At 45.5% G+C, this 18600-nt stretch overlaps 1 protein-coding gene across 1 annotated transcript in view; it reads left to right on the top strand.

The window, feature by feature from the left end:
* The window catches only part of E2F3 (E2F transcription factor 3), a 41485-nt gene extending 23608 nt beyond the window's left edge, over nucleotides 1-17877 (top strand). The window contains exons 3-7 of the mRNA XM_056854485.1: nucleotides 1576-1795; nucleotides 10278-10436; nucleotides 11748-11862; nucleotides 15833-15968; nucleotides 17529-17877. Of these exons, the coding sequence (XP_056710463.1) occupies nucleotides 1576-1795; nucleotides 10278-10436; nucleotides 11748-11862; nucleotides 15833-15968; nucleotides 17529-17794 (896 nt within the window). The 3' untranslated portion in view covers nucleotides 17795-17877. The remainder of the gene's footprint in view (nucleotides 1-1575; nucleotides 1796-10277; nucleotides 10437-11747; nucleotides 11863-15832; nucleotides 15969-17528) is intronic.
* Nucleotides 17878-18600: the final 723 nt, after the last annotated feature.

Here is an 18600-nt window from a genome sequence, read left to right as displayed (position 1 = left end):
CCCATTATCGTAGTTCTAGCATCTTGGTACCAATGCCTTCTAGAGTTCAGTTCAGCGAATGTCATGTTGAATGACCTCTGCGGAGCAGAAAAGCAGCAGCACCTATAATCAGTTGGCAATTTGTACTAAAGCAAGAATTTAGAAGGCTTTCTTACCTTCCCTTATTGATAAGCTGGATCTTGGACAGCACACAATTTGAAACATCTGACAGCCTTATTTTACAGCCTCCTATATGTGTACTGTCCATGCCTCCCATTTATTCATGAAACCTGATATATATAGGGAATGGAAAGGTCCTAAGGACCCTAGCTAGAGCCTGGTGAAGTTAATATAACATAGATACTGTATTGTTTAAAGTAGCAGGAGTTTGATCTGCTTCAGCATGTTGGCTCCAGCATTCCTCCAGGTTTGGGTTGGCTTTCCTCCTACCCTTTCCCTTCTCTTGTTCTCCTCCTTTAATTGGCTAAGAAGAAATTAGTTCCTTAAAGGTAATGTAGTCCCTTGTGCAAGCACTGGGTCATTACTGATCTATGGGGTGACTTCACATCACAACATTTACTAGACAGACTATGTTTATGGTAAGGTTGCCAGCTCCAGGTTGGGAAATACCTGGAGATTTGAGGGGTGGAGCCCGAGGAGGGTAGAGTTTGGTGAGGGGAGGTACTTCCATGGGGTATAATTCCATAGAGTCCACCTTCCAAAGCAGCCATTTTCTCCAGGTGACCTGATCTCTGTTGCCTTGAGATCAGTTGTAATAGTGGGAAATCTCCAGCCACCACCTGGAGTTTGGCAACCCTGGTTTATGGGGTGGTTTGCCATTGCCTTCCCCAGTTATCTACACTTTGCCCTCAGCAAACTGGGAACTCATTTTACTGACCTTGGAAGGATGGAAGGCTGAGCCAACCTTGAGCTGGCTACCTGAAACCGACTTCCACCGGGATTGAACTCAGGTCATGAGCAGAGCTTTTGACTGCAACACCACTCTGTGCTACTCCTCTAAATGAGTTCCTTACACATTGATTTTTCATTTGCATGTGGTTTTTAGTTCATGTGACTTAGTGGTATTGAGTAAGGGGAAGTGTCAGCTGAGATACACAGAGAAAGGACCAAAATCCTGACTAATGGACAGTGAAGTCTTGTAAAAAAACAGCAACACAACCCATTGTCAGGCAGAATGTGAGGGAAATCTTATTGAGTGCGATATATAATAGTAAACTCCGTGACAGCAGCAAACCCAGGTCACCCAAACTGGGGATGTAACAGCTTGAGGAGAAGTGAGGGACCGGTGAGAGCAGCTCAGTGTCCGCTAAAGGCAAAAATGTTGGGAGAGAAGAAATGAGTCTGCTCAAGTTTCTGGCAGATTAAAGATTACTAGATAGGGAGACTTTGGGGGTACAGTAGGATTTCAAATTTGTCCCCTTTCCCACAATCTCATGGGTCACTAGCTTGTATATGTGTAATGGTGAATTGTCTTTAAGTGATTCATAGTACAGCATACTAATCAACTGTAGAATTGTAATAAAAATTCAGACTAGCATCAGGATTTTAATGCAATGTGGGTTTTTTCCCTTCAAGCTCCAAAATCGCCTTCAGAAAAGACACGGTATGATACCTCCCTTGGTCTTCTCACAAAGAAGTTTATTCAACTGCTTAGCCAGTCTCCAGATGGTGTTGTAGACCTGAACAAAGCAGCAGAGGTCCTTAAAGTACAGAAAAGGAGGATCTATGATATCACCAATGTTCTAGAAGGTATCCACCTCATTAAGAAGAAATCCAAAAACAACATTCAGTGGATGTAAGTATTTTTGTAAGAGATGACAGTGTCAGATTTCACCATAATATCAGTGATGATTAAAAGTACATTATATTGAGTTTGGAATTAGTTACTTGGTGGGCGAAACTTCTTAGATTAGCAGGTATCATAAGATCTAATTCACAATAATCTATCCTGTGAATGCTATCTATCTCTGTCTGTTTTAATGCTGAATAACTCATTAAGTAGTAACAGCTGTATCGGTCCATACAGGATCTAAAAACCAGAACAAAACCCATATAATAGCTTTATATGGACCCACTAAATTGACAGAAATTTAGTTGGGTTAAAAGGTATGAAATGGATTTTTGTATATCCCTTAGAATACACTAATAGGGTCATGTGGCTTGGGAATGGTTACCAATGGCACGACTGAATATTTTTTAGCATGTGTCTGCTGGGAGCCAGCTGGGATGGTTGTCTCCATCATACTTGGCTTGCATGTCTGTTCAGGCATCTCTGAGGGCCAAACTACCAGTGCATTCCTGAGAGGAATGCCTGCGTCAGGCTTAGGAGGCAACGCAGCTGCTGATTTTTTTGGAACTGCACAGAATACTTAAGTTGTCAAAAAATGCAAAGTCTGATTTGGCCCCTCACTCTAGTTTAGCACCCACTCTGGTGCTAGAGATGAAATGCTGAACGCGATGATAACGTTGTGAGGTTTTCATGATCGTTGTTTGAGTATATAGCATGCAATACAACTTCTTTCGGGACTTCAATTCAGACTGCATGCTTGCACATCTTTCCATGTGAACCGTTTCTTATACATAAGAAACAATAATGTTGGGGGAAAGCTAGACTAGAACTATTAGTCTGGCATGTTAGCTTTCTGTTGTGCTAGAAGTGTTCATTTTCGTGGCTTCTGTGCAGTCCCAGGCCAGCCACGGAGAAGATTAGCAAAGCTTCTGGAAGAGTCGGCTCCCAAGGAGCGCTCCCCTCCCCCCGTCAGTGACCAAGCCTTAACAGCTTTTCCCGCCCAGGAGTCACATGACCGGGGGGTGGGGAGCACTCTTCCCTCAGTTCTCATTCTGCCACCGCGGAGAGAACAGTGAAAACTTGAGCTTCAGCGTATCTACTAACTGAGGTAAAACCTTTCAAAGAATTTTACCTCGAATACTTAGGAAGAGTGTATGGACATGGCCTTATTTATTTCGCACGTGTGGTACGAAAATGGCTTCGTCAGACGAGCACCAGGACTGTCTCTTATGTTTGGGCGAGGGGCATGTGGTGGCAGCGGGCAAGGCCTGCGCCTTATTTACGCGCAAGTGTCGCAAACACAGAGCAAAGAAATTAATGGCGGCTCTGTATGAAAAGTCCCTCCATCCGGATCAGGCTCCGAGACCAAGTTCCCTAGATTCCCCGGCTACCTCGTCCAAGAGAGGGACCTCCCAGATGCCTAGAGACGCTTGGGTCATGTCCAAACCACCAACAAAAAAGCACAAGGACAAGAAGAATCCATCCTCTCCCAAAACAAAAAAAGGGGGAGATTCTATTCGGTCTGCACCAGAGACCTCCGCCTCAAGGATTGCCCCGTTGGCGTCGAGTGCATTGACCCCGAGCGCGCCTGAGAGGGAGGTCGGCATCGAGGAGAAATCACCGAGACATCTAGCTCCTTCTCGAAAGGGATCCGGGTCCCCGAGGCAGACATCCGCCTCACTACGACGTCGTACACCATCAAGTAGAGGCTCAACGCCTCCTGCGGAACGGGGCCAGAGCCCGCACCATCGCCTGCAGAGTGCTGTTGCACCTGCCTTCAGGCACCCTCACACCCCATCGCCAACGGGGTTGGAGGTTCAATTCTCCTCGTCGGAAGAGGAAGTCATGGAGGTCCCCGAGGTCGTTATCTCCGACCCAGAGGAATCCCTGACGACGGAGACGTACCGTCAGGATCATGTCCCATATCAGGACTGGGGTCCATGGGGATACTGCCCTCCCCCCTGGTACCTGCAGTTCGTGTATTTTGACCCTCGGCGCCAGTACGACGTTGGCTATTACTAATGCCAGGTCAACGCCAAGGCTTACCATCGACGTCGTGGCGACTCTGTTATGGGCCACCTACACCACACAACTGTCCAACCCCCACCGCTTGATGTCAACCCTCCTCGACATCACAGGGAACCTACGACATCGGCTGTTCCAAGACTGGATCCGGGGTTTGCTGATCCTTTCCCCTTGACCTCAACAGCAGCCGGCACCGAGGAGTAGCCTTCAGTGGCGGCTTCGACGTCGAGACCCAGGCAAGTCATCGAAGTCGACGGCGAACTGGGGTCGGAGGCGTGCTTGGAAGAGACTTCCCTTCCGTCCCCAGAGGACACCATGGGAGATCCTACCCTGGTTTCCCCCACAGAAGACCTAAGGGTTTTTTCTGAACTCTTACTTCGTATGGCAAAGGTCCTAGGGCTGTTAGCCATTCAGGCAGACCCCAAACCATCTGACCCCATTATGGGGGTTCTGTTTAGCGCTGATACAGGGCCTGCCAAGTTGCCCATGGTCCAGGGCATTAAGGAGGTGGCTATGGCTAGCTGGCACAGACTGGCCTCGGTGGTAGCCTCGATTAAAAAAATCGAGAATTTATATAAAATCAATGAGGAGGGGGCTGAGTTTCTATATAAGCATCCACAGCCCAATTCTGTTATCACCAAAGTGCTGGCTGCGAAATATAAGTCAGGGTCCCACTCGGCACCCCTTGATAAGGAGGGGCGCAAGTTAGATGGCCTAGGGCGCAAGCTCTACTCTTCGGCCGCTCTGGGTATCCGTATTGCAAACTTATGGGAAGATACCAGATGTCTCTGTGGGACGGTATCAGAGGTATTTGATTCACTGCCTGAAGACAAGAGAGCCCTCTTGAAGGGCCTCCAGTTAGAGAGCCAGAGACTGGGTAAGAACCAGATTGCAGCCTCCCGCCATATGGCGGACTTTTCTGGGAGGGGCATGGCATCAAGCATAGTCCTCAGACGCCACTCCTGGCTGCGGGCATCCTCACTGGCACCAGATGTCAAGGCTAGGATTGAGGATATGCCCTTCGATGTTAAAGTGCTTTTCTGTGACTAACTGATGAGGTTTTGCATAATCTTAGAAAACAGAAGGCAACAGCGAAGTCCTTAGGAGTTACCCAGCAGCCTGGTCCCTATAAGCCTAGACCCTTCCACAGGCAATCCCAGCCCTACTATTCTGGGAAATTCAATAGACCCCAGTCATGGGGATACCAACAGACCCAGTCCCGCCATTACCCCGCTGCCCAACAGGAAAAGAGGTTCACACCTAAGGGTCGGGGTAAGAAGGGAGGATACCCCCTGCATGATAACCAAAGGGGAAAAAAGAACATGTCCTGACTACCTGGCCAAACATTGCCTGACCCCATTGTATCAGTGTTACCAATGTTCTTCAAACCTCTGTTTGTTTATTTTAGTAAATGGTTACAGATTTCGGATGACTCCTGGGTCTTGAATATCATAAGATCGGGTTACTTCTTAGAATTCTCCAATACCCCACCGTGTACCAATCCTGGCCAGGGAACGGACAGGATCTCACTAGAGGCCCTGCAAGAGGTGCAGATTCTGCTTCTGAAGAGAGCGATTCAGGTTGTCCCGCCCAGTGAACCACAAATAGGATTCTACTCCAGATACTTCTTGATTAACAAGAAGGGTGCAGGCAAGAGACCCATTATGGACCTAAGAGCACTGAATGAATACATTCAGACCAAAAGATTCAGAATGCTATCTCTACATGAGATCTTACCCCTCCTTTCGGCTGACATGTGGTTTGCAGTAGTGGATCTCAAAGATGCGTACTTCCACATTGCAATCCATAGGCAATGCAGGAAATTTCTTAAGTTTAGATGCCAGGGGGTCACCTATGAGTATACGGTCTTACCGTTTGGTTTATCCTCTGCCCTGCGAGTTTTCACGAAGGTCATGGCAGAGGTGGTAGGGTTTTTAACGCTACAGAATTGCACCATCTACCCCTATCTTGACGACTGGCTGGTGGTAGGCAGGTCTCGTCAGGACTTAGCCGACTCTCTGACTAGGGTGACCAACACCTTGGCACACCTGGGTTTAATTGTCAACCTAGAGAAATCTCGTCTCACTCCGTCTAGAGTGGCAGACTTCATTGGAGCGACCCTAGATGCCGATAGCCATTCTGCCTTCCTGCCAATACCTAGACTTAGGGCCATTCAGAAATTGGTGAGGTTCTTCACATCGCAGAGGTATCAGAAGGCGGTTGTGATTCAAAAATTGTTGGGACTCATGTCATCAACCACTGCGGTGGTCCCGTACGCAAGGTTACGCATGAGACCCCTGCAAAATTGGTTCTTGAGGGCCTTCAGAATCAATGTCGACCCCCAAGGGAAAATGTTATCTATTCCCAGAGCAGTTATTCGTTCATTGACTTGGTGGACGCAGGAGGTGAACCTTCTCAGGGGTGTTGGTTTCGGTGTCACCTCACACGACGTCCAGCTATTTATGGATGCCTCTATGCGAGGTTGGGGGGCACATTGTGGAACCCTTACAGCTAAGGGAAGATGGACCCCCCACCAGGCCACCTTGCATATCAATTTGTTGGAAATGAGGGCTATCAGATTTGGCCTTCTTTCTTTTGCAGATATTCTCATTCGAAAAACTGTGCTCATCGCCACAGACAACACCACGGCTATGTTCTACATAAACAAGCAAGGGGGCACCAATTCCCTAGCTTTATGCCGGGAGGCGTCCCTCATTTGGGAATGGGCTATAGAATGACAAATATCCCTCAAGGCCATTCACGTGGCAGGCTTTTCCAACATTACGGCAGATGCCCTGAGCAGGGATACTTCCCAGGACCACGAATGGTCCATCCCTATCAGGTTTCTAGAGCCTATCTTCCAGCCATGGGGTTGTCCAGAAACAGACCTGTTCGCTACACAAGACAACACAAGGTGCCCTCAGTTCTGCTCAAGGGCATTTCGGGAGACGCGTTTCAGCTCCCTTGGTCAACAGTTCTGATGTACGCCTTCCCTCCTATCCCACTGATCCCCATGGTACTAGGGAAGGCCCTCCAGGACAGAACCAACTTAATCATAGTAACCCCATTTTGGCCAAAGAGGCCATAGTTTGCCACCCTTTGGAACATGTCCCAACAGAGGTATGTCAGGTTTCCCGATTCCCCCTCTCTACTGACCAGGTGGCAAGTGCTGCACCACAACCCATCCCTACTGAGCCTAACAGCCTGGAGGGTCACGCGGTGACACAGTGGTCAGACAGGGTGGCCCATGTCCTCCTTTCAGCATGCAAACCGTCCACTAGGAGAGCTTACACACTCAAGTGGACACGGTTTTCTGCTTGGGCCTCGTCTCAGGGCATTGTACCGCAGAGGTGTCGTTTACCGCAACTGTTTGAATACCTTTTGTCCCTGAAAGATGGTGGTTTATCTAACTCGTCGATCAAATGTCACCTGGCGGCTATTTCTGCCTTCCATGATGGCGTGGATTCCTCCTCTTTGTTTTCTAATAAACTTTGTAAAAGATTTCTCAAGGGCCTACAGAATTTATTTCCTCAGGTACGAGCTCCAGTTCACCAGTGGAGTCTTTCCTTAGTCCTGTCACACTTGACAACAAGACCCTTCGAGCCCATGGCTTCCTGTGACGTGTCTTTGTTATCTTATAAGACAGCATTTTTGGTAGCCGTTATGTGGGCCAGAAGGGTCAGTGATCTGAGAGCCTTACGGGCAGACCCTCCCTTTACCAAGTTTTTCTCTAATAGGGTCGTCCTACGCCCAAGTTTAGCATACCTCCCTAAGGTGGTATCAAAATTTTACCTCTCACAGGACATCACCTTACCTGTGCTTTTTCCAAACCCACAGTCCCCTTCCGAACAGCAGCTGCATTCCTTGGATGTGCGTAGAGCACTGTTATTCTACTTACAGAGAACAAAGCCTTTCAGACAGGATGACAACCTGTTTATTTGTTTTAAAGGGACACATAAGGGTAAGACAGTTTCCACTCACACACTATCCAGATGGTATCAGCCATTAGGGTGGCTTATCAATCAGCAGGGGTAGACTGCCCTGTTCACCTGCATGCACATTCTACAAGAGCGCAAGCAGCCTCTGCTGCCTTCGCCTCGACTGTCAACATCGCAGACATCTGCAAGGCGGCGACGTGGTCTACACCGACGACCTTCATTCACCACTACGCCGTGGATGTTGACTCAAGAGCTGACGCAGCTGTGGGGAAAGCACTGTTGAACACGTTATTTCGTTGACCATCACACACCCACCTCCACAGTAAGTGAGCTTGCTATTCTCCCATGTGGGACTGCACAGAAGCCCCGAAAATGAAAAACAGTGTTGCTTACCTGTAACTGTTGTTCGTTGAGGGGTCTTCTGTGCAGGCACACATTCCCCGCTGTGGGCTGGCACCATAAAAGAGTGTACTCCCCGCGGCGGCGATTGGAGAACTGAGGGAAGAGTGCTCCCCGCCCCCCGGTCATGTGACTCCTGGGCGGGAAAAGCCTTTAAGGCTTGGTCACGGACGGGGGGAGGGGAGCGCTCCAAGGGAGCCTACTCTTCCAAAAGCTTTCTAATCTTCTCCGTGGCTGGCCTGCGCAGTCCCATGTGTGCCTGCACAGAAGACCACTCAACGAACAACAGTTACAGGTAAGCAACACTGTTTTTAACTTTCTGTTGTGCTATTGTGTTATTAGTCTCTCTTTTTTTAACCTGGTAGAAAAAAACATTTTTAAATGTAGCGTATTCTGCATATTTGAACTGGTCCCAAGATAACTATGCATGGTATGGAGAGAGTGGGCAGGGAGAAGCTTTTTCCCCTCTCTCATAATACTAGAACGTGAGGTCATCTGCTGAAGCTGGAGGGAGAAAGATTCAAAACAGAGAAAAGGAAGTATTTCTTCACACACCGCATAGTTAAATTGTGGAACTCCCTGCCCCAGGATGTGGGGATGGCAGCCAACTTGGAAGGCTTTAAGAGGGGAGTGGACATGTTCCTGGAGGAGAGGGCAATTCATGGCTACTAGTCAAAATGGGTACTATTCATGATGCATATCTATTCTCTCCAGGATCAGATGAGCATGCCTATTATATTAGGTGCTGTGAAACACAGGCAGGACAATGCTGCTCCAGTTGTCTCTTTTTTGGGCTTCCTAGAGGCGCCTGGTTGGCCACTGTATGAACAGACTGCTGGACTTGATGGGCCTTGGTCTGATCCAACATGGCCTTTCTTATGTTCTTAATGTGTGTTAAACCTTAGAGAGTTTGGGGAGGCTCCCCTCTTTCACTTCAGCCTTAGCCGTGCTCTTTTTAGAGTCAGCATAGGCATTTGGCCACCTTGCAGTGCATCTGAGTGAAACCTTTGCAGTGCCTTTTGCATGGCTTAGACCAGTGTACAAAGGGAGCACTGGGGATGAAGGCAGGAAGTGTGGAGTGTTGCCTCCTCCTGCCCCATTCACCCCTGACTTTTAATCATGTTCAAGCTCAGCAAAGCAGAAAGCTGTTTTTAACCTGAGGGTGGAGGCTAAAAGACTCATTTGCTTGCACTGGAGGTTGTTCACTTTTTAGAGTCCAAAGTTGTGACTACTCGTATTGTGATCCTAAGCAGTATTATGCACTCCTAAGCTCATTGACTTCAATGGAGTTTGAAGTGTATAACTCTGCTCAGGCTTGCGCTCTCAGTGAACTAGTGGCTGATCTGAAATTTGAAACAGGGACTCTGGGTTTATAGCTTATGCTCTGAACTATTGTAGTGTGCACACTGACACATGAGATGAACTTCTGATTTGATCTAGAAAACCAATTTATATGTACCGTGTTTTTCGCTCCATTAGACGCACCTGACCATAAGAGGCCCCCCCCCCCCCCAGCTGGCCGTCGGGGCTGGGAAAGCCGGCTTGTGCTGGAACGACTGAGCTGGCTCTGTGCGCCCCCCCCGCCTCCCAGCTGATAGGCGGGCAGGGCGCACAGAGCCGGCTCGGGTCGTTTCAGTGCGCCCAGCCGGCTCTGTGCGCCCCCCGCCTCCCAGCTGGGAGGCGGGTGGGGCGCACAGAGCTGGCTTTCCCCGCCCGCCTCCCAGCGCGCCCAGCCGGCTCTGTGCGCACATTCACTCCATAAGACCCACAGACATTTCCCCTCACTTTTGAGGAGGAAAAAAGTGCATCTTATGGAGCGAAAATACGGTAAGTGGCGCAAGTGAGGTCATGAAATGTGACTGTGCTGACCCTTTGCAGAATAGGAGACTTGACACCATACAGGCAAATCTCATACTTTCTCTTAACTTTGAACTATCTGTTGGATAAGGAATGGAGAACATGTTTCATCTGGTCTGAAGCCTCTGTCGTGGAATCCCCTTTCCTAGACCAAGTGAGGAAATACCCCTATGTCTACCACTGCAAGGTCCCAAAGAGAAATGGTTCTCTAAAATGGGCAACTGAGCTTCAGGAGTAAGTTTGAATTGTCTGTCATTTTGTTCTCTTAGGGGCTGCAGTCTTTCTGATGATGGGAGCATGCTGGCACACTGTCAAGGCTTGTCTAAAGAGGTAACGGAACTCAACCAAGAAGAGAAGAAATTGGACGAGTTGATACAAAGCTGTGCCCTTGACCTCAAGCTGCTAAGAGAAGATTCCGAGAATCGGAGATATCCTTTTTAATAGTTGAGACCAAACTTCTCAGGGAAATGTGAGCTTTTTCCTGATTAGCATGTACTTTATGTACTACCAGGCTGACTCCAGGCATTCATTTGAGCTTTGAATGGAAGTGAATTAAGTAGTGATACATTAAATAGTGGTATGTTGCAGTAGATATAAGGTTTACCAATAAGCATGTTAACATTTTAAAACTTAAAACTTTATTTTAAAGCAACAGAAGAGGTGACACTTCTAAACAGTGACTGGTGGGGTTCTACATTTGGTGAAACAGAAGCTTACAGCTGACAGCAGGAACTGTACTGTGTATCTTATAAAGAACTGCAGCTACTTCTGAGAGCCAGCATGGTGTAATGGTTAAGAGCGGTCGTTTATAGTGGTGGACTCTAATCTGGAGAACCGAGTTTGATTCCCCACTCCTCCACATGAGCAGTGAATGCTAATCTGGTGAACCAGGTTGGTTTCCCCACTCCTATACATGAAGCCAACTGGGTGACCTTGGGCTAGTCAGAGCTTTCTCATTTCCACCTACCTCACAGGGTGCCTGCTGTGGGGAAGGGAAGGTGATTATAAGCTGGTTTGATTCTTCCTTAAGTGATAGAGAAAGTTGGATATAAAAACCAACTCTTCTTTATTTTGTGTCACTGTTTTGTGCAGGTGCCTAATTGTAAGTAAATAGGGAAAATTGCTTTTTAGCCATTAGGATGGGTTGCCTTGATATGCTTGTGCTTGAGAATGTATAACAGGACATACATCAGGACATATATGTTCTGTATAACAGGACATAGCCTTAAAAACTGTATAACATTTATGTAATTGTTGGTTTCTATAAATGTTGGTTTGTTGGTATAGTCCAGAACATTTATAAATATTCCATGGAGACAGATCACGATGGGTAGCCATGTTAGTCTGTCAATAGCAGTAGATAGCAGTAGATAGCAGTAACAAAATTTCTGTCAGGGTAGGAGATTTCATGAAAGCTCCTACCCTGCCAAAAAGTGTGCTAGTCTTTATGGTGCTACTGGACTCTTGCTCTTTTCTATAAATATTCCATAACTGACTTGTACAAAGAACAGTGTAGAACCCTATACATTCCTTTGTGTGTGTTCTTGGTTCTGGCTACATGGTTTTCATTCTTCAGTGAAAGTTGGCTTTATTTTTTAGTTGCAGCATTTCTATGATGCAGCATGCCAAATAGGAGGAGTTAAGAGGCTGATGGGCAAACAGTGTTCAAAAACCTAATTTGGTGCGCTGATACTTGTGACTGAAGTGTTACTTCTGAGGAATTCTTTAACAAGATTTACATTAGCTTACATTAGGTATGAAGATATTCGAGAAATTAGTAGCCTTAAAGACCAAACCGTCATACTTGTCAAAGCACCTCCAGAAACAAAACTTGAAGTGCCTAACCTGGTAGAGGTAGGTATAATTTTCTCATACGTACATTCTCTTTTAAACCAACCAGCCCATTTTCAATACTTCATGAAATCAGTAATTTTCCTTTACCATATTTATATATTTACTCAATTTGATCATTTTTTTGTGTATGAGAATAACTTTCTGTTAAGAGACTTTTTGTGTCTTTTTTTTTTGGTATCTTGAACTTGCAGTTACTGAGAAGTAAAATTTCTGTGCTGATCTTTTCTTATGATCATGGGAATCTTGGCTTTTTGTCTCACTTTCTGTTCTTTTATCCTGCCCGTGTTTTCTTGTTCCCTGCCTCCTTCCTCATACTGTTCTTTCACAAAGTTTTCTGCTACTAGCTTTCTGTGGTTCCTCACTAGCTGCTGAGAGATAGTGTCTTATGCAACACTGCTCACTATACCTGGAACAGCATTCCATTTCACATTTCCTGCTCAATCAGATTTTTCTTCCCTCTTTTCTTCATTACCATTGCAGCATGGCTTCTTAACATTTGTAAGCCTTAACATTTGTAAGCCTCTGACTATACCATTCATGAAAGACAGACTTCTGAGATTCTGTCATGTCTCTGCTTTAAAGGGTTGCCAGGTCCCTCTTTGCAGGAGGTTTTTGGGGTGGAGCCTGAGGAAGGCGGGGTTTGAGGAGGGGAGGCACTTCAATGCCATAGAGTCCAATTGCCAAAGCAACCATTTTCTCCAGGTGAACAGTCAGACTTATAGACAAGATCAGAGCAGTGTAAAATAACAGAAGTCAGTTTTTGTAGTTTAGATAGTAGATTAGAATATAGTAAAGAAAGAATAAGTTTCCGATTATCCTAGTCAGAGAGCTGCAAAAAACCGCTGCTCTCCCGTAGCGAGACAGGAAACGAACTGAGCAAGAAAGGGGGCGCTTTCCCTCAGGAGACAGGAAGTGGAAGTTTGGTTCCTGCCTCCCGAAGAAAGTGAAGGAAAACACCTACTTTGAAGATACCCTCCTCCCCCAGAGCAAGAATGATCTATATCGGCTGGAGATGAGTTTTAATAGCAGGAGATCTTCAGCTATTACCTGGAGGTTGGCAACCCTACTGCTATAAAGGTTATGTGTTCTGAAATCTTTGACAGTAATGGTTGCTGATGTAGAACTTCTGCTGGTGTGAGAGGCATGAGGAGCGACCTTGTTTGCAGTTTCCTCCTCATTGCAGTCCACCCATGTTGAATAACTTCTTGTACGCTGAATGCTCCAACGCTCAGCATAATTTTCAGCACTCACAGAAAGGCGCTAGAATAAGATGACGGTAGAAAAGATCTGCCTTTTCACACATGGATGCATGAAGCTACCTTATCCTCAATCAGGCCATCAGTCCATCAAAGTCAGTGTTGCCTACCCAGACTAGCAGCAGCTCTCCAAGGTCTCAGGTAGAGATCTTTTGCATCATTGACAACCTGATCCTTTTAACTGGAGGTGCCAAAGATTGAACCTGGGACCTTCTTCATGCCAAGCAGATGCTCTACCACTGAGCTGTAGCCCCTCCCCAAGAGGAGCATAGGTTGTTTGTAGATTAATTCTAATGAATTTTCTGGTTGCACAGCACTCTTAAGTACATGTATGTAATAGTGAAATCTTATAATTTGATATACATTGTTGGATATCTCAAAGCATTATCCTGAGACCAAGATAGGGCTTCCAAGAAGGACTGGGATGAGAGTCACACCCAAATAGTATGTCATATTCATGCTTGAATGAATAAATCATTCAGAAAATGGAGATCTTAAGTGATATTTCCTGTATTGTTGAAAAGGTTCTAAATACTTGTAAAGCAGAAATGCATTGCTCTTCTTTACCTTTACCTTTTATCCCTTAGAAGCTCCTTGATCAATTGATCTTGAGCAGCATATATCTAGTGTTGGAGGGATATAAGGACTGAAACAAATCTTGCCACTGACAATGTAGCCTTGGGGTCCCTATCAGTAAAAAAGGCATTATGTCAGTCACAGAGGCATTGGATTTGTATATTAAAAGGGGGGAAATATAGTGCGAAGTTCCTCGTAAAAGCGGCATTCCAAAAGGGCGTGGGCTAATGAGTCAATAGAGCCAGAAGAGCAAGGGCAGATCCTGTCTGAGTATGGTATATTCAGAATTCTGCCCTGCATTACCATAGAAGGGTTAGCATTCAATCTAGCCAAGCAAAAAGCTCTACAGAGACGAGGAGTTGTTAGATAATATGTATAGGCAGGCAGACCACGTGGAGGGGGTATTCCGAAGAACTGGGATGAACAGACACGACGAGCACGAAAAGTAGTGCTGTTATAATCGAGCTCTTTAATGCGCTTTTTAATTTTGGCAAAAGCTTCAGTTTTCCCAAGATCTGATAACATATCCTGCGAGAAACCCAACAACGCCAGTTTCTCATCTAAGAGTTTTTGCCATGAGGATTTAAAAGGGTCATGCTTCAGAGAAGCTAGGAGCCCCTCAGTGCTAAAGCACAGTTTAAGGTGTAGTTTAAAGGTGGCCAACCACGCCCAAGTGACATTTGGCCAAACTCGGAACGAAGAGTAATGCCAGCAACACATCGAGGGGCATTTAGAAGTTTTCGTAAGAATTGAAGCAGTGGACTATCTATAGATTCATTGATGACTGTAATCCAGATGGCAACACCAAAGAGGATAATTGGGGTAATTTTCAGGTTAAAAACCTGAATAGCCCCTGGAATATATTTGCCACCTTTGGTGTGAAAAAAATTGACAATAGCACCAACCCCAGGTTTAATTTTGTTGGACACTGCTTTTTGATGGGCATTCCAATTTAGGTTACGGGGAAAAAGAATGCCAAGGTAAACAAACTCCTTGACTTGGTCAACCTCAAAGCCATCTAATACCCAGCGAAAAAGAGGCAATTTTCTCCTCTTAGTGAAGATCATAATCTTAGATTTATGATGGTTTATTTTAAGACCTTCCCTAGAGCAGTACTCAGAAAAAGTTTGCAAAGATCTTTTCAAACCAATTCTTGTGCGGGACAGGAGAACTGCATCGTCAGCATAGAGTAGAATCAGGGTGGGATTACTTGCAAGCTTTGGGGGGTGGCAAAACTCTGAGAAATTGGTTGCCATATCATTCAGGTATAGGTTAAACAGGAGAGGAGCAAGGAGGCAACCTTGTCTAACTCCCTTGATCAGTTCAAAGGGCTCGGTTAGTTCTCCTTGGTTGCCACAGCGAACCTGAGCTGTGAGGTCAGTATGAAATTGCTGAATAAGCCATAGTAACCTCCTATCCATAGTAGAATGTGATAGTTTCAACCATAGCCTGTCCCTCGGGATGGTATCAAAAGCTCCCTTAAGATCCATAAAACCTGCATAAAGGGTGCCATTTCTGGGGGAGGAATATTTCTCTGCTAGATGGGAGAGCACTAAACAGTGGTCCGTGACAGACCAACCCCTTCTAAAGCCAATCTGTTCCCAGCCAAGGATGTCATTACTCTCAACCCAGTCCAACAGCCTCTTTAATAAGTAGGAGGAATACAATTTGCCTAAGCAAGACAAAAGGCTGATTGGACAATAATAGCTTGGGTCAGAGCGCTGACCCTTTTTAAAGATTGGGACGATAATAGTATGTCTCCAAGATTTTGGAATAGCTCCTGAGGCATTAATTTGTGTGAATACAGGAGCAAGAATGTTGGCCCACCAATCGCTGTTGACTTTAAAAAGTTCGTGGGGAATTAGATCAGGACCTGGGGCTTTACCTGAGTGTAGGCGATCAATGAGCGGTTTAATTTCCTTAGGAGACACATCTGGCCAGGAATTCAACAAAATAGAAGGTGCTACAGGTATAAGACCCTGGTTTTCCACGGAGTAGGAGCATTGCTCTTCTATATGGACTTGGTTCTGAGCATCATATCAGTCTTTATTAAAATGAGCCATAACTCAGCATTTGCTACATTTGGTAAATCTTTTGAAAGACAACTTGCTAAAAAGTGTGGTGCTTTCTCTCAGCAGAATAAACGGATACACTTATCTAGTACCCAAGGACCTATTGATGTTTACCTTTGTCCGGAAGAAACAGACTCTCCCAGTTCAGTGAAAACACACAATCAGGACCATAATGGAAATATCTCAAGAAATGTTTCCAAAGGTAACCTTTTAAAATGTTCTTGAACTAAGAGACCACCTTCAAGTGGAGATGTAACTGAATTGGTAGTTTGTTTATTTTAGTGTGTTTATGGACATACTTTTGGTAACGGAGTCCCCAAGATGGTTTACAATACAATCAATAAACCAGTCAAAACTCCCTCCAATGTCATTTAACTTATGTTTGCATTTCCAAAAGCCGGGCTTACTTCTCTAGACCAGAGTTTCCCAAACTTTTTGAGTCATGGAGCACTTTTCGGGAGAGAAATTTTTCAATGAGCACTAATTTTCACCTAGCACCTATATACTAAACCGAATGACAGTAGTATTTTTCTTTCCAATCTCTTAATAGAGCACTAGGAGATGTTTCACAGAAGACCAAGTGCTCCTTGGAGCACAGTTTGGGAACCTCTGCTCTAGACCTTTCTGTGCCCTGTGGTTAGTAGAATGAAGAGGTTTTGTAGCAAGTATGGCATGTGTCAGACTTTCCTGGTGATGGGTCGGAGTCTATTGTCGCAGCACTCTCCAGCATCCTCCCCCCGACCTGGCGTTAGTTAAGCCTCATTTATGGAGAGGAAGGAGGGGTTCTAGTTCACCCTTGTCTCTCTCCCCTGAGTATTTTGAGAGTGGTTAGGCCCGTCCTTAGACCTTCCTGGGCTGGCCTAATAAAGCATTGTCTGGAGGCGGGCTGACCCCGGATTCCTCCAATGTGCTGTCTTCAGCAGCAGACCCATGGGGAGTGAAGGAAATCTGGGCCAGTTGCCCTTCTAGCTGGGCCCTTGCTCCCCTGCCTGTGTGTACAGCTGCTGTTGGTCTCCTCCTCTGGCCCATTCTCAGCTGCAGTCAGTGTTGGGGAGGAAAAGGAAAATAACCCACTTGCTTCTTTAGGGGTAATATTCCACCTCTTTAACAGCAGAGTCCTTAAACAGCCGATTATGAGTGTGGAGGAATTTTGGATAGCGCGCACATCAAATGTTCGGGAAAAACTGTTTTAATAAATGTTCATAAAATCGTTCAAAACAAACGTCCTTTGTCTTTAGAGGCTTCTATGACTTTTACCTTGTTTTAACAAAAACAGTGTAACAGCTTGAAAGAGTAAGCTAGGCAGTGTCAGTTAGCCATAACTGTCAACAGAAGAGAGGGGCTGATTCTGGAGGAGGAAAGAGCCCCCTGTCACTCAAATTAGGCTCCTGAGATTTCCCAACTGTCAGCTGCCTGTACTCTGCCTCCCTTCTGAGGCATGTACCAGGCTCTGATGCCGCCGCTGGTGCATTTCCGGACATGGCCTCGCTCTTGTTCCTTTTTCCACAGCCCCTAGTTGGGCTGCCTGCCCCAGTGATGTTTGGGAGAGGTTGTTCCCCACCAGAGTCCCTTCTGGAGCAGATGAGTTTGAGGGTGATGCCATGACCGTCAGTCAGCATGGTATATTGACTATGTGCCGAGGAGGAGCCAAATAAAGCATTACATACTGGTTATGTTTCTTTAACATTACGGATGAATCTCTGTGCGATTCTTATTTTATATTTTCCTTTAAAAAAAATGTAAACACTATTTCTGTTAACAGAAGTGACTTCTGATAATCCGGGAAGCATCAACTGTTCAGTTCCTGCAACAGCCATCTCCCCGCTGACCTCTCCAACCAACTTTCTGCAGCAGACGGAGGACCAAATCCCTTCCAACTTTGAAGGGCCGTTTGTAAGCTTGCTGCCTCCCTTACTTCATGACGACTATTTGCTCAGTCTTGGTGAAGAGGAGGGCATCTGTGACCTCTTTGATGCTTATGATTTGGAAAAATTTCCTGCGCTGGTAGATGAATTTTTATACAGCTGATTATTCTTTGTTCCCCATTAAAACATTTTTTTTTAAATGGAACCAGAACACCTGTTGTCATTCCCTGTTGCTCCTTATCCCCTCGCCTCAACCATTGTCCCATTTCAGGAACAGTGTGTAAAGTGCTGAGAAATTTAAAAAGAATAGTCTGAACACAGAACTGCGGGCTTTCTTGTCTGAGCTAATTTAATTCCCAAATCCCAGTTACTTCAGATCTGGCAAATTTATTTCAAAAAAATGCACACAAATGGAGCGAATATATCATTCTCAGTCTGACTTCTCACTATGACTGAAAGCTGCAAGAAGGGCTGAAAAAACTGTTTGTCGCATTAAGCAATTCTTCCTTAATATTTCAAGCTGTGCCTTGTGTGAAGAGCGCATGTCTCAAATCTTCAATTGTATCGACAGTAATAAATACAAGAATGGGTGAGGTTTTCAGCGTTTTTTTTTTTTTTTTTTTTTTGTAAAATACAAAAAGTTGTGACATGGGTTTCTTCCAACCCTTGCTGGAAATGTTTGAATTATTCTCACTGCTCTGTTTCTGAGCTAATATAACTGTTGTCTTGGAAGGGAGAGATGCGCCATTTTTCTGTGAAATAAACCTTAAATGTATTGTGTGTTGCAATCCTGGGTAAAACACAGATTGCTCTGATACAACACAGTACAGATGGAATTTGGTGGGTTTTTTTTTTTTTTTGTAAGTCTGCTGTTTGATGGGAGAAGGGGTAGAATGAACCCAGACCCCTGATGTATTTCTCTAACAGCCAGTTGGTGAGATATCAAGTGTTTATCACCAAGATACAGCT

The sequence above is a fragment of the Euleptes europaea genome, chromosome 8, assembly GCF_029931775.1.
Source record: "Euleptes europaea isolate rEulEur1 chromosome 8, rEulEur1.hap1, whole genome shotgun sequence".
In the NCBI taxonomy this organism is placed as follows: Eukaryota; Metazoa; Chordata; class Lepidosauria; order Squamata; family Sphaerodactylidae; genus Euleptes; species Euleptes europaea.
This window is presented reverse-complemented; position numbering and strand designations above follow the sequence as displayed.